Source organism: Balaenoptera acutorostrata, chromosome 7 (genome assembly GCF_949987535.1).
Source record: "Balaenoptera acutorostrata chromosome 7, mBalAcu1.1, whole genome shotgun sequence".
NCBI lineage: Eukaryota > Metazoa > Chordata > Mammalia > Artiodactyla > Balaenopteridae > Balaenoptera > Balaenoptera acutorostrata.
Window position 1 is genome coordinate 93,951,130 of NC_080070.1, and position 16,745 is coordinate 93,967,874.

General features: G+C 38.0%; 1 protein-coding gene and 1 pseudogene across 2 annotated transcripts in view; both read right to left on the reverse strand.

Moving 5' to 3' along the window:
- The window catches only part of LOC103019875 (platelet glycoprotein 4-like), a 59,735-nt gene that overhangs the window by 18,040 nt on the left and 24,950 nt on the right, over positions 1-16,745 (reverse strand). For both annotated transcript variants that reach the window (XM_007187128.2, XM_057550575.1), the window contains 2 exons: positions 1,794-1,941; positions 1,158-1,337 (listed from right to left, as the gene is read on the reverse strand). In XM_007187128.2, the coding sequence (XP_007187190.2) occupies positions 1,158-1,337; positions 1,794-1,941 (328 nt within the window). The remainder of the gene's footprint in view (positions 1-1,157; positions 1,338-1,793; positions 1,942-16,745) is intronic.
- Positions 7,446-8,974, reverse strand: LOC103005203 (cdc42 effector protein 3-like; annotated as a pseudogene).

The window sequence follows — 16,745 nt, forward strand, 5'->3', positions numbered from 1 at the left end:
TACGCAATAAAGTTTAAAAATTATTGGTCTTTAACATTTTAAAAAGACAGAATATAAAAGGTGCCTAGAAATAAGTGCTAGATGCTGAGCAAAGGAAGAAAACAAATATAAGAAGCTGATGTGATCCAACTCTAGCACTCTTTGCCGTAATTAAGCCAGAAAGGCCATTTTGATCACTACTCCTATTATATTGAGGTGAGGGGATAGTGAACAAAACCTATGAGAACTGTGACAGATTTCTAGAAGTTTTCTCAACGTTATTATTTCTAATAAGTGGTTACTAAGGATTAGGTACACAGAATTAAAAACAGAATTAGCCAAGGAAAGAATTCAGAGTATTTAGTTAAATACTAGTAACTGAATTTATTATCCCTTAATGCTTTCTTAATTGATATATAACCTTGCAATCCTAAAAAACCATCTACAGTAAAATAACAACAGTGAACTGGAGAATATAACTAATGTCACATACAGTGCCAAGTGAAATCATGGTCAAAATTTCAATTCACTAGTCAGATTATCCTATTTATAACTTGAAACATTAAGGTATAACTAAGTACATCACCAAGTTCACATTTTTCTTAATCTCCAAACTGCCATTTCATAACTTTTGTAGATTAGAGAAATTCTTTTCAACTAATTCTATGAAAATATGACATTGCTGGTGTATCAGTCTCATTGTGTGCAATTTTGGCTAGGTTTTAAATATTCATTACAACAAACTTGTAGGATGTCTAGAGAAGGAAGAATAACATGATGAATATATTTAACATAAATAAATAAAAATGTGGCATTAAACTTGATTTTTTTAGACAGGAAATCAAAACCAAAAACAGTGTTCAAAGCCTTACGCTGCAGCTTACAATCTAATTTTAGACAGTTGTATATTTATCAAAGAGTGGAAACTTGATTAAATGTCAGTTTCTTAATTTTAAATTAAATTGTTAAAAAAATTTTAATTGTTAAATGCAGATAAGTAAATTTTCCCAACCAGGAAAGCTAAATCCATGTGAGATGGAGACTTAAAAAACTTAGAATATGTATTCCCAGATCAGAAATAGGGTTAACACACTAAATGATAAAATTGTGAATTACCAATGTCATTATATTTATCCAATTAAAGTTAAACAATATTGACATTCATATTTGGTACTCACAGGGTAAAACACACCAACTGTAGTAGTAATAGGGTATGGAATCAAGCTCAAGAATGGATCTTTATAGCCCCATAATAGTTCTTTCAAAGTTCTCTTTTGAAACATAGAAGAGTTTGATTTTTTGATAAAGATATTGACTATTGTTTGAACAAATGCGCTTGGATAGAGATGGGGCACAGCCTATAAAAAAAAAAAAAAAAATCACTGTTTCAGACACCAATAGCCGTATTAGATTTTTAAGAAGAAATGGATAAATAGTACAATTAAGTTTAATAAAACAACTTCCAACTGTCTCTTTAAAATTACTGCAAAATCTTTCCAGGACTAAAAGTGTAATGTTTCTTCATCTCTGAATGATTACTTTTCTCTGTCTCGGTGTGAGCCACAGGAAGAAGATTTCAAAGTTATATCCTACTTTTTTAAAATGATACACTTTAAGTGGTCTTCTAATTCAGTTGATTATTACATGATTTTGTCATCTTCCCAAAGGGCCATAATTCAAAATAATGCCATAAGAACATATTTTCGTAAAAATGACAAAACAAATAATATCTAATGATAGTTCTAATCATGAGATTAATTACAGAGGATACTAGAGTATTTCAAAACCCGTAATTTCGCTGTTTGTCTACTCACTGCTACAGCCAGATTGAGAACAGTGAAAGTGTCGCTCTCGGTTCCAACTGATAGTGAGGGTTCAAAGATGGCACCTTTGGGCTGTAGGAAAGACACTGTGTGGGTCTCAGAGTCCTGGGTTATATTTTCCTTGGCTAGATAACGAACTCTGAAAACAAAAGTAAATAAAATTCAAAATAATTGTTTCAAGTGAACATTAAGTCTCAAATGCCGTTCATTCATGCAACAAATAATTTTTGAGTGCATAGACTATGTCAGAAATTAGGCTAAACAAGCAGGTTAAAATGATATATAAGCAAATGCTGAGTTTCTAGCAAATCAGAGAAGGCGGGTTGGGGTGGGTGGGGAGGTGTCTTAGAGGTGCAGAGCAGGGGAGAAGGAATACGTGTTATTATAGGAGTTTACACAGAGTCTGTGGGAAAACACAGGACAGGTACAAACCCAGGCTTGGGATGGTTATGGTGGGGATAATGGACAAGATACAATTCCACATAAGTGGTCTGAATGACAAGGAGAAGTTTAGTTTGGTAAAGTAGGGTAGAAAATAGAATGTAGAAGATTAAGGAGTAAGAACATGGTGTAATTTTAGATATGCAAACATTTTTTTTTAACATCTGTATCGGAGTATAATTGCTTTACAATGGTGTCTTAGCTTCCGCTTTGTAAGTCAGAAAGAAAAACAAATACCGTATGCTAACACGTATATCTGCAATCATTTTACTATGGTTGGTTTACAGAGTTAGAGTAAGGAGAGTGGTGGAGATAAAGCCACTAAAATAAACAAGATCTCAAACACAAAGGGGTTGTGTCCTGTACTCAGATATTTAGCTTTTTATCCTGAGGCTCAGGAGGAGACAGCAGAGAGGTTGAAAGAAGGGAACAGTAAAAGCACGTTTTCTTATATTAGAAAGCCTGTTCAAAGTGCACAGCCTTTCCAGCATTGTTTTTTCCTAATTTCCAGTATTTTAATGAGAAAGATAACTAATGCAATATAGTTTCCACTTAAGAGATCAATTCCCCTCCATCTCTGCCTCATATATTGTATACTTATTAACTCTAAGCTCCTGGCTCTAAAATCTCTAGGCAAAGTACTAACTACTTTTTAGGAATGTGGTGAAGGGTTATACTATGGAAAAAAAAAATCTTTTGCAAGTACAAGATATTTACTGAGATGATATAAGGTAGACATTGCATTATCATATATTTGAATGTCTATTACTTGAGGCTCCAGTAGTTATCTATTATTATCTAACTAAGATAAAGACTGAAAAAAACATGGGACTGAAATGCATAAAACATAACAAACCAAAAAAGCCACACATTTCAATCAGGTATAATACCTGTAGGGTAGGTATATGAGTGTTTTTTTATTCCCAGACACAGTGCCTGGTACTTGGTAAGTTCTCAACAAAAAATTTTGAATGAATAAATTAATTAATATCTCACATTAATATCTCAAAAGAGAATTCAAAAAAGATAGAAATATATTTTACTTTTAATATAATTTCTTCAAAGCTTTATTATTTACTTTTCTCTGAGTACTGTAGACATACAAAGAATATAAAAATCTGAAACAGCAGCCAGGACAGTCTATTAATAGTCAATTACTATTTTCTCTTAGATAATTGTATTTTAAACCCATATTACTACTATTAACATTTAAAATTAAAATACTATAATTTTCAGGAACATTTATGTGTATATAATAATTGAGATAACAGCAAAATAATTGTGACCCAATTCTAGTTTACTTAGTTGTACTTACAATAATATACCAGTAGATGGCACTCACTAAGAGAAAAAAAATCCTTTAAACTGAGGCCTGTGTTTAGAATGTACTTTTAAAAAGAGAACATAATCACTGAATTTTTGGTTTAAAAATTAGAGTATAAGGAATTTCCTGGTGGTCCAGTGGTTAGGACCCCACGCTTCCACTGCCGGGGGCATGGGTTCTATCCGTGGTTGCAGAGCTAAGATCCTGCATGCTGTGCAGGGTGCAGCCAAAAGAAAAAAAAAGAAGAATATATACAGGTTTTGGAAAGTTTTTTTTTTTTTTTAATTTTTATTGGGGCATAGTTGATTTACAATGTTGTGTTAGTTGCAGGTGTACAGCAAAGTGAATTAGTTATACATATACATATATCCAATCTTTTTTATATTCTTTTTCCGTATAGGCCATTACAGAGTATTGGGTAGAGTTCCCTGTGCTATACAGTAGGTCCTTATTAGTTATCTGTTTTATATATAGTAGCGTGTATATGTCAATCCCAATTTCCCAATTTATCCCTTCCCACCCACCCCTTACCCCCTGGTAACCATAAGTTTGTTTTCTACGTCTGTGACTCTATTTCTGTTTTGTAGATAAGTTCATTGTACCCTTTTTACAGATTCCACATATAAGTGATATCATATGATATTTGTCTTTCTCTGTCTGACTTACTTCACTCAGTATGACAATCTCTAGGTCCATCCATGTTTCTGCAAATGGCATTATTTCATTCTTTTTTATGGGTGAGTAATATTCAATTGTATATCTGTACCATATCATCTTTATCCATTCCTCTGTTGATGAACATTTAGGTTGCTTCCATGTCCAAGCTATTGTAAACAGTGCTGCAGTGAACACTGGGGTGCATGTATCTTTTTGAATTATGGTTTTCTACAGATATATGCCCAGGAGTGGGATTGCTGGATCATATGGTAGCTCTATTTTTATTTTTTTATTTTTTTATTTTTTTTATTTTTAGTTTTTTAAGGAACCTCCATACTGTTCTCCATAGTGGCTGCACCAATTTACATTCCCACCAACAGTGTAGGAGGGTTCCCTTTTCTCCACACCCTCTCTAACATTTATTGTTTGTAGATTTTTTGATGGTGGCCAATCTGACAGGTGTGAGGCGATACCTCATTGTAGTTTTGATTTGCATTTCTCTAATTATTAGTGATGTTGAGTGTCTTTTCATGTATGTTTTAGCCATCTGTATGTCTTCTTTGGAGAAATGTCTATTTAGATCTTCTGCCCATTTTTTGACTGGGTTGTTGGTTTTGTTTTGTTTTTTTTAATTGAGCTGCATGAGCTGTTTGTATATTTTAGAGATTAATCCCTTGTTGGTTGCTTCATTTGCAAATATTTTCCCATTCTGAAGGTTGTCTTTTCATTTTGTTTATGGTTTCCTTTGTTGTGCAAAAGTTTTTAAGTTCAATTAGGTCCCATTTGTTTATTTTTGTTTTTTATTTTCACTATTCTAGGAGGTGGATCAAAAAAGATATTGCTGTGATGTATGTCATAGAGTGTTCTGCCTATGTTTTCCTCTAAGAGTTTGATAGTGTCTGGCTTTACACTTAGGTCTTTAATCCATTTTGAGTTTATTTTTTTGTATGGTATTAGGGAGTGTTCTAATTTCATTTGTTTACATGTAGCTGTCCAGTTTTCCCAACACCACTTATTGAAGAGACTGTCTTTTCTCCATTGTATATCCTTGCCTCCTTTGTCATAGATTAGGTGACCATAGGTGAGTGGGTTTATCTCTGGACTTTCTATCCTGTTCCGTTGATCTATATTTCTGTTTTGGTGCCAGTACCATACAGTTTTGATTACTGTAGCTTTGTAGTATAGTCTGAAGTCAGGGAGCCTGATTCCTCCAGCTCCATTTTTCTTTCTCAAGATTGCTTTGGTTATTCAAGATCTTTAGTGTTTCCATACAAATTGTAAAATTTGTATTAGTAAGGTCAAAGGGAAGAATCTGCCTCAGGTTTTGCTTTCTATGTACTCCTGCCAAAGCAAAGTAATTAAATAAAAAAAAAAGACTTACGTTGGATCTGAGAATATTCAGAAGGAGTTACCGGGTCTTCATAGAGATGGTGTAGGTTGGAATAATAATAATTAAGATCTCTATCCAGGTAATTTCATGCTTTGACCCATGTCACACCTTGTCAAAGTTTCATCAAGCTCACGTTAGCAGCCATTCTGTTTAAGGAAGGACATCCTCCTCCACTTCCAATTTCAACTGAGTTCAGGGTGTAATTGATGGGGAGGCAGGTTCACCTCAACACATGGAAGACTCTCAAATTATTAACTTTTTCTAAAATGTGACCAGTCATTTTCCCATCATTTAAGGCATCCAAACAGACACTAAGGACTCTGTTTTGTTGACATCATGAGAAAAGCTGACTCACAGTTGATCATAAATTCCTTTAACATTGTTATATAAATAGGAGTTTATTGCTTACATACTTTAGCTGCAGATCTAACTTCTCTTCTCCAATCCTCCCCATATTGCTTCTCCAAGTAAATCAGTTATACCTAACCCACCCCCTTTCATCCCTTAGAGAGATAGGTTAAAGCCTCTAAGAATAAAATTTATATTAAGTGTCACCTATCAGAGCAGGACTAGCACAGGATTCAATATTATGTTTATGTTTTCCAATACTCCAATTAAAATCTTTAAAAGTAAAAACATAACCCCTTCCAAACAAATAAAAAATTAAACAAAAAACTTGATCAGTTCTCAAATTCTAACAAATATTCTCTTTTCTCAGACATACTGAGTTCTCTCAGAGTATGATATTTATTTATTGACTGATTAATTTAACATTTACTCTATTGTGTTGTATAAAGTACCTATGTAATGCAAGCATGTACTGTCCTAAAATATCCATATTCCCAAATAACATGTGGTGTAGCCCACAGTCTCTGCAGAAGCATTGTGAGTAACCTGTGCCTTTACACTTTACAATCCATTTATGGCTGCTGTGAAAAGTGTGATAACAGCTGAAGAAAAAAAAAAATAAAGCTAAGTATGAAGACACTTTTCCAAACATACACAGCTTACAATGGAACGTCAATGGAAAGAGTCAAATGACCACATTTGATGTAGTATCTCTAAAATGTAGACTCTTCAATAAAAAGCCAAAGGCACATAAAAATATATTTTAACTTTAAAATAACTTACAGTGATACTTTGCTTGTGTCTTACCAACATGTTGCTGACAGTCAAAATTTCAGGATATAGATATAATATATAGGGATATATAAGAGCTACAAGCAAATATCCGAAACCCATCAAGTTCAAATGTGAAAACAGAGAAAAGTTTTAACAATGGAGAATTTGCTATGGTGAACTCAAACAATATAATATAGAAAAATATAAATATAATATAATATAATTATATTATATTAATTATATATATATAATATAATATAATATAATTCTATATAATATAGAAAAAAGGCTTAGGTGTTAAACAAATTTTGACTTCCTCTTGCTCGGAAAATGCCGAAGTACTGTAAAGGTCCTTAATGTGACTGACACAGCCCTTCATAGCTAGATAGTGCCAATCCTGCCCAAGCCAGATTTCTGACCTGTCTGGAAACAAAAAAATGTGAGCTGTACATCAGCAATGCCTGCCAAAAATGGGTTCTGACTCTCTTCCTCTCTTTGTCAGGACAGTTGTTTTTTGTTTTTTTTCTTTTTTAACTGTTTTTGCAAACAGGGCGTAACAGGTACAAAATATTTTGTTGGAATGTTATTTTAGAAAACCCATCATGTAATGGCAAATATAGTCAGTGAATCTTTCTCTTTGACTGTGGTTAGTTTTGTTTTGTTTTTTTGAAAACTTTTACCCCAAAGGAAAAGAGCCAGAGGTGTACTGTTACTTATTTTTATCCATGACCTTCAGCGCTGCATCCAGAAATGAAGGCCCAAGATGGAGCTGCAGGAAGAGGAGTGAACCCAGTGAGATCAGAGACAGAGTCCTCTGATTTTCAGTCTTTTCCTTGACAAGCTCACACCAGGCGGGATGGTCAAACATATTCTTGGCTGCCCAGTAGGGGTACAGTTTGGAGAGGCTGGAGGAGTGGCGGGATTGGGATGCGGACCCACCAGAGCCCCCATGAAACGTCCCCCTGATAGGCCATACTGTTCTCCTCCATGACCCGCTCACAGCTAAGCCAGGGCAGCTTTCCCGGACCAAAGGACTCCTGTTTGGAATTGAATGTCACCATTGACAATAAGGGCAACATGAGTGCTTGGGACCCTCCAATCGTCGGGAGGGAGATGGTGTTTTTGAGCACCAGGGTGAGCGTTTCTGTGAACGTGAAGTCAGTGGTGCTGCTGACCCTGAACTCCATACAGCCAGGGAACTGGCCCATGTGTGCTTTCTCCTGGTTTCCAGGTAGAAGATCAGAGTTCCCCTGAAGAAAGGAAATGTCTCCAAAGACATCGTGCTGGCCATCCTTGACCATGTGAATGGTGTGGCAGAAGTCTCCAAGGGGAGGACTGATCATATCGGGAGACAAGACGCCCCTCGGTTTAAATTTCTTTCCTTTCTTATTATTGGCAGCTTTCGGGTAAATTAGGGTCTTGGCTGCCCTTCTGGAGTTTGAGAATGTCGATTTCGCAAAAACGGCCACCTTCTTTCCGGATGTTATTTTTCCCCAATATCCTGTTTGATAGGAACTGTCACATCATTTTTCTCAAGCAGCCTCAGAAGTGGCTCTGAAAGGAGACGGAGGTGTAGGAGACCTTCTTGGACACACAGCCGACTGGGGCTTTCTGGAGAGCCGGCTACATCCTCGAATCCCTGGCACAGCGTGGAGAAACCAGCAGTGCCAAGGATCCCAGCTGCTGTGGGCTCCACACAGGTGGATGTGCGGGACCCACACCTCCCGAGGGCGCACTCAGCCCCTGCCCATCACGCGCAGATCCAGCCAGGTCAGCCAGCACCTGCTCACAGCAGTATCTGCGCAGAGGCTGTGTGAAGGCTCCCAGGGCTGGGGTCTCTGGGCTCGCCCCCCGCTGCTTGGCCCCCGCAGCTGCGCTCCCTGCCCTCTCAGGCCAGGATAGGAATATTTAAACAACCATGCTTAGATTCTTATTAGGTCATGTGGGAATTCTAGATTTTCACAGGTACACATCGTAGCTACAACTTTTTTTTGGACCAAGATAATACTCACATAGGCTTTTGATAATAACGGAAGAACTATAGACCATGAAAAAATAAAAATATTTTCCAAGGTGAGGGTTTTTTTTTTTTTTTTTTTTTTTGTAACAGTGAAAACCAAGCCGTCTTTGACAGAGCTGTGAATAGTCACAGATGGGCCTGGAGACAGGAGACGTGGGGATAATTACTAGGACAGAATAGGCACCAAGGCGCTTGGCATGCGTGCCGCTCACAGGCATGCTCATGTGCTGCGGCAGCAGACATCACCCTCCCAGCTACTGTTATTTCATTATATTTGAGTGTGAGTTGTCAATCTAGAAGTATATTAATGAATGGAGAGGAAAGAAATTATATAGTTATAGACCATCTGAAACAGATAAGAAAGTAAAACTATGAATTAGAAGAAATCATTACAAATATGAAATTTTGTGATAATACTTGATCATGGCATATAACTAGTTGTAATTATTCTTGAGGGAAAATCACACATTTTTTTTTAAACATCTTTATTGAAGTATAATTGCTTCACAATGGTGTGTTAGTTTCTGCTTTATAACAAAGTGAATCAGCTACACATATACACACGTTCCCATATCTCCTCCCTCCTGCATCTCCCTCCCTCCCACCCTCCCCATCCCACCCCCCCAGGCGGTCACAAAGCACCGAGCTGATCTCCCTGTGCTATGTGCCTGCTTCCCACTAGCTATCTATTTTACATTTGGTAGTGTATATATGTCCATGACACTCTCTCACCCTGTCACATCTCACCCCTCCCCCTCCCCATATCCTCAAGTCCATTCGTTAGTAGGTCTGTATCTTTATTCCCATCTTGCCACTAGGTTCTTCATGACCTTTTTTTTCCCCTTAGATTCCATATATATGTGTTAGCATACTGTATTTGTTTTTCTCTTTCTGACTTACTTCACTCTGTATGACAGACTCTAACTCCATCCACCTCATTACAAATACCTCCATTTCATTTCTTTTTATGGCTGAGTAATATTCCATTGTATATATGTGCCACATCTTCTTTATCCATTCATCCGATGATGGACACTTAGGTTGCTTCCATGTCCTGGCTATTGTAAATAGAGCTGCAATGAATATTTTGGTACATGACTCTTTTTGAATTATGGTTTTCTCAGGGTATATGCCCAGTAGTGGGATTGCTGCGTTGTATGGTAGTTCTATTTGTAGTTTTTTAAGGAACCTCCATACTGTTCTCCATAGTGGCTGTATCAATTTACATTCCCACCAACAGTGCAAGAGGGTTCCCTTTTCTCCACACCCTCTCCAGCATTTATTGTTTCTAGATTTTTTGATGATGGCCATTCTGACTGGTGTGAGATGTTACCTCATTGTAGTTTTGATTTGCATTTCTCTAATGATTAATGATGTTGAGCATTCTTTCATGTGTCTGTTGGCCATCTGTATATCTTCTTTGGAGAAATGTCTATTTAGGTCTTCTGCCCATTTTTGGATTGGGTTGTTTGTTTTTTTGTTATTGAGCTGCATGAGCTGCTTGTAAATCTTGGAGATTAATCCTTTGTCAGTTGCTTCATTTGCAAATATTTTCTCCCATTCTGAGGGTTGTCTTTTGGTCTTATTTATGGTTTCCTTTGCTGTGTAAAAGCTTTTAAGTTTCATTAGGTCCCATTTGATTATTTGTGTTTTTATTTCCATTTCTCTAGGAGGTGGGTCAAAAAGGATCTTGCTGTGATGTATGTCATAGAGTGTTCTGCCTATGTTTTCCTCTAAGAGTTTGATAGTGTCTGGCTTTACACTTAGGTCTTTAATCCATTTTGAGTTTATTTTTGTGTATGGTGTCAGGGAGTGTTCTAATTACATACTTTTACATGTACCTGTCCAATTTTCCCAGCACTACTTATTGAAGAGGCTGTCTTTTCTCCACTGTATATGCTTGCCTCCTTTATCAAAGATAAGTTGACCATATGTGCGTGGGTTTATCTCTGGGCTTTCTATCCTGTTCCATTGATCTATATTTCTGTTTTTGTGCCAGTACCAAACTGTCTTGATTACTGTAGCTTTGTAATATAGTCTGAAGTCAGGGAGCCTGATTCCTCCAGCTCCATTTTTCGTTCTCAAGATTGCTTTCGCTATTTGGGGTCTTTTGTGTCTCCATACAAATTGTGAAATTTTTTGTTCTAGTTCTGTGAAAAATGCCAGTGGTAGTTTGATAGGGATTGCACTGAATCTGTAGATTGCTTTGGGTAGTAGAGTGATTTTCACAATGTTGATTCTTCCAATCCAAGAACATGGTATATCTCTCCATCTACTTGTATCATCTTTAATTTCTTTCATCAGTGTCCTATAATTTTCTGCATACAGGTCTTTTGTCTCCTTAGGTAGGTTTATTCCTAGATATTTTATTCTTTTTGTGGCAATGGTAAACGGGAGTGTTTTCTTAATTTCACTTTCAGATTTTTCATCATTAGTATATAGGAATGCAAGAGATTTCTGTGCATTAATTTTGTATCCTGCTACTTTACCAAATTCATTAATTAGCTCTAGTAGTTTTCTGGTAGCAGTTTTAGGATTCTCTATGTATAGTATCATGTCATCTGCAAACAGTGACAGCTTTACTTCTTCTTTTCCGATTTGGATTCCTTTTATTTCTTTGTCTTCTCTGATTGCTCTGGCTAACACTTCCAAAACTATGTTGAATAATAGTGGTGAGAGTGGGCAACCTTGTCTTGTTCCTGATCTTAGTGGAAATGGTTTCAGTGTTTCACCATTGAGGACAATGTTGGCTGTGGGTTTGTCATATATGGCCTTTATTATGTTGAGGAAAGTTCCCTCTATGCCTACTTTCTGCAGGGCTTTTATCATAAATGGGTGTTGAATTTTGTCGAACGCTTTCTCTGCATCTATTGAGATGATTATATGGTTTTTCTCCTTCAATTTGTTAATATGATGTATCACGTTGATTGATTTGCGTATACTGAAGAATCCTTGCATTTCTGGGATAAACCCCACTTGATCATGGTGTATGATCCTTTTAATGTGCTGTTGGATTCTGTTTGCTAGTATTTTGTTGAGGATTTTTGCATCTATGTTCATCAGTGATATTGGCCTGTAGTTTTCTTTCTTTGTGACATCTTTGTCTGGTTTTGGTATCAGGGTGATGGTGGCCTCATAGAATGAGTTGGGGAGTGTTCCTCCCTCTGCAGTATTTTGGAAGAGTTTGAGAAGGATAGGTGTTAGCTCTTCTCTAAATGTTTGATAGAATTCGCCTGTGAAGCCATCTGGTCCTGGGCTTTTGTTTGTTGGAAGATTTTTAATCACAGTTTCAATTTCATTACCTGTGATTGGTCTGTTCATATTTTCTATTTCTTCCTGGTTCAGTCTCGGTAGGTTGTGCATTTCTAAGAATCTGTGTATTTCTTCCAGGTTGTCCATTTTATTGGCATAGAGTTGCTTGTAGTAATCTCTCATGATCGTTTGTATTTCTGCAGTGTCAGTGGTTACTTCTCCTTTTTCATTTCTAATTCTATTGATTTGAGTCTTCTCCCTTTTTCTCTTGATGAGTCTGGCTAATGGTTTATCAATTTTGTTTATCTTCTCGAAAAACCAGCTTTTAGTTTCATTGATTTTTACTATTGTTTCCTTCATTTCTTTTTCATTTATTTCTGATCTGATCTTTATGATTTCTTTCCTTCTGCTAGCTTTGGAGTTTTTTTGCTCTTCTTTCTCTAATGGCTTTAGGTGCAAGTTTAGGTTGTTTATTCGAGATGTTTCCTGTTTCTTGATGTAGGCTTGTATTGCTATAAACTTCCCTCTTACCACTGCTTTTGCTGCATCCCATAGGTTTTCAGTCGTCGTGTCTCCATTGTCATTTGTTTTGTAGGTATTTTTTGATTTCCCCTTTGATTTCTACAGTGATCACTTTGTTATTAGGTAGTGTATTGTGTAGCCTCCATGTGTTTGTATTTTTTCCAGATCTTTTCCTGTAATTGATATCTAGTCTCATAGCGTTGTGGTCAGAAAAGATACTTGATACGATTTCAATTTTCTTAAATTTACCAAGGCTTGATTTGTGACCCAAGATATGATGTATCCTGGAGAATGTTCCGTGAGCACTTGAGAAAAATGTGTATTCTGTTGTTTTTGGGTGGAATGTCCTATAAATATCAATTAAGTCCATCTTGTTTAATGTATCATTTAAAGCTTATGTTTCCTTATTGATTTTCATTTTGGATGATCTGTCCATTGGTGAAAGTGGGGTGTTAAAGTCCCCTACTATGATTGTGTTACTGTCGATTTCCCCTTTTATGGCTGTTAGTATTTGCCTTATGTATTGAGGTGCTCCTATGTTGGGTGCATAAATATTTACAATTGTTATACCTTCCTCTTGGATCGATCCCTTGATCATTATATAGTGTCCTTCTTTGTCTCTTGTAATAGTCTTTATTTTAAAGTCTATTTTGTCTGATATGAGAATTGCTACTCCAGCTTTCTTTTGATTTCCATTTGCATGGAATATCTTTTTCCATCCCCTCACTTTCAGTCTGTATGTGTCTCTAGGTCTGAAGTGGGTCTCTTGTAGACAGCATATATATGGGTCTTGTTTTTGTATCCATTCAGCCAGTCTGTGTCTTTTGGTGGGAGCATTTAATCCATTTACATTTAAGGTAATTATCGATATGTATGTTCCTATTCCCATTTTCGTAAATGTTTTGGGTTTGCTATTGTAGGTGTTTTCCTTCTCTTGTGTTTCTTGCCTAGAGAAGTTCCTTTAGCATTTGTTGTAAAGCTGGTTTGGTGGTGCTGAACTCTCTCACCTTTTGCTTGTCTGTAAAGGTTTTAATTTCTCCATCACATCTGAATGAGATCTGTGCTGGGTAGATTAATCTTGGTTGTAGGTTTTTCTCCTTCATCACTTTAAGTATATCCTGCCACTCCCTTCTGGCTTGCAGAGTTTCTGCTGAAAGATCAGCTGTTAACCTTAAGGGGATTCCCTTGTGTGTTATTTGTTGGTTTTCCCTTGCTGCTTTTAATATGTTTTCTTTATATTTAATTTTTGACAGTTTGATTAATAGGTGTCTTGGCGTGTTTCTCCTTGGATTTATCCTGTATGGGACTCTCTGTGCTTCCAGGACTTGATTAACTATTTCCTTTCCCATATTAGGGAAGTTTTCAACTATAATCTCTTCAAATATTTTCTCAGTCCCTTTCTTTTTCTCTTCCTCTTCTGGGACCCCTGTAATTCGAATGTTGGTGCATTTAATGTTGTCCCAGAGGTCTCTGAGACTGTCCTCAGTTCTTTTCATTCTTTTTTCTTTATTCTGTTCCGCAGCAGTGAATTCCACCATTCTGTCTTCCAGGTCACTTATCCGTTCTTCTGCCTCGGTTATTCTGCTATTGATCACTTCTAGAGTATTTTTAATTGCATTTATTGTGTTTTTCATCATTGCTTGGTTCCTCTTTAGTTCTTCTACATCCTTGTTAAACGTTTCTTGCATTTTGTCTATTCTATTTCCAAGATTTTGGATCATCTTTACTATCATTATTCTGAATTCTTTTTCAGGTAGACTGCCTATTTCCTCTGCATTTGTTAGGTCTGGTGTGTTTTGACCCTGCTCCTTCACCTGCTGTGTGGTTTTTTGTCTTCTCATTTTGCTTATCTTACTGTGTTTGGGGTCTCCTTTTCACAGGCTGCAGGTTCGTAGTTCCCGTTGTTTTTGGTATCTGTCCCCAGTGGCTAAGGTTGGTTCAGTGGGTTGTGTAGGCTTCCTGGTGGAGGGGACTAGTGCCTGAGTTCTGGTGGATGAGGTTGGATCTTGTCTTTTGGTGGGCACGTCCACGTCTGGTGGTGTGTTTTGGGGTGTCTGTGGCCTTATTAAGTTTTTAGGCAGCCTCTCTGCTAATGGATGGAGCTGTGTTCCTGTCTTGCTAGTTGTTTGGCATAGGGTGTCCAGCACTGTAGCTTGCTGGTCGTTGAGTGAAGCTGGGTCTTGATGTTGAGATGGAGATCTCTGAGAGATTTTCGCCATTTGGTATTACGTGGAGCTGGGAGGTCTCTTGTGTACCAGTGTCCTGAAGTTGGCTCTCCCACCTCAGAGGCACAGCCCTGATGCCTGGCTGGAGCACCAAGAGCCTTTCATCCACACGGCTCAGAATAAAAGGGAGAAAAAATAGAAAGAAAGAAAGAAAGAGGATAAAATAAAATAAAATAAAGCTATTATAATAAAAAATAAGAAAAAAATATTAAGAATAAATGTATTCAAAAAAAATTTTTTTTTCCAATTTTTAAAAATAGATTTATTAATTTTTATAGTAAAAAATAAGAAAAAAAATTATTAAGAAAAAATTTATTAAGAAAAATTTTTTTTAATTTTTTAAAATAAAAAATATGAAAAAACTTATTAAATTTTTTTTAATTTCTAAAAATAGAAAATAAGGAAAAAATTATTAAGAAAACATTTATTAGGAAAAAAATTTTTTTAAGTAAAAACAACAACAACAACAACAAAAAACAACACGGACGGACCTAACCCTAGGACTAATGGTGAAAGCAAAGCTATACAGACAAAATGTCACCCAGAAGCATACACATATACACTCACAAAAAAAGGAAAAGGGGAAAAATTAATATATCCTGCTCCCAAAGTCCACCTCTTGAATTTGGGATGATTTGTTGTCTATTCAGGTATTCAACAGATGCAGGCACATCAAGTTGTTTGTGGAGCTTTAATCCGCTGCTCCTGAGGCTGCTGGGAGAGATTTCCCTTTCTCTTCTTTGTTCGTACAGCTCCTGGGGTTCAGCTTTGGATTTGGACCCGCCTCTGCATGTAGGTCGTCTGAGGGCGTCTCTTCCCCGCCCAGACAGACCGGGGTTAAAGGAGCAGCTGCTTCAGGGGCTCTGGCTCACTCAGGCCGGGGGGAGGGAGGGGTACAGAGGAGGCGGGGTGAGCCTGCAGTGGCAGAGGCCGGCGTGACGTTGCAGCAGCCTGAAGCACGCCGTGCGTTCTCCCGGGGAAGTTGTCCCTGGTTCACGGGACCCTGGCAGTGGTGGGCTGCACAGGCTCCCGGGAGGGGCGGTGTGGAGAGTGACCTGTGCTCGCACACAGGCTTCTTGGTGGTGGCAGCAGCAGCCTTAGCATCTCCTGCCCGTCTCTGGGGTCCGCGCTGATAACCGTGGCTCGCGCCTGTCTCTGCGGTCCGCGCTGTTAGCCGCGGCTCGTGCCCGTCTCTGGAGTTCGTTTAGGCGGCGCTCTGAATCCCCTCCCCTTGTGCGCCGCAAAACAAAGAGGCAAGAAAAAGTCTCTTGCCTCTTCAGCAGCTGTAGACTTTTTCCCGGACTCCCTCCTGGCTAGCACCGAAGCCCGAGCCTCAGCTCCCAGTCCCTGCCCGCCCCGGCGGCTGAGCAGACAAGCCTCTCGGGCTGGTGAGTGCTACTCAGCACTGATCCTCTGTGCGGGAGTCTCTCCGCTTTGCCCTCTGCACCCCTCTGGCTGCGCTGAAGCTTCCCCCCTCTGCCACCCGCAGTCTCTGCCCATGACGGGGCTTCCTGGTGTGTGGAAACCTTTCCTCCTTCACGGCTCCCTCCCACTGGTGCAGGTCCCGTCCCTATTCTTTTGTTTCTGTTATTTCTTTTTTCTTTTGCCCTCCCCAAGTACGTGGGGATTTTCTTGCCTTTTGGGAGGTCTGACGTCTTCTGCCAACGTTCAGTGGGTGTTCTGTAGGAGCAGTTCCACGTGTAGATGTATTTCTACTGTATCTGTGGGAAGGAAGGTGATCTCCGCGTCTTACTCTTCTGCCATCTTGCCCCTCCTCCCACACATTTTTATAACAAATCATACAGCAGGACTTAACTCTGTTCCCATATGGGCACCATAAATGTATTTCTAATCCTTGGTTAAGTTTAGTGTCTTTAGCACCTCAGTCTCTATTTTTCTTACTTTAATAGTTAGAAAAGACACATAGTCTATAACTTAGATAGGAGAAAATGGACACAAAAATCTAAGAGTTACCAGTCCCTAGGTATGT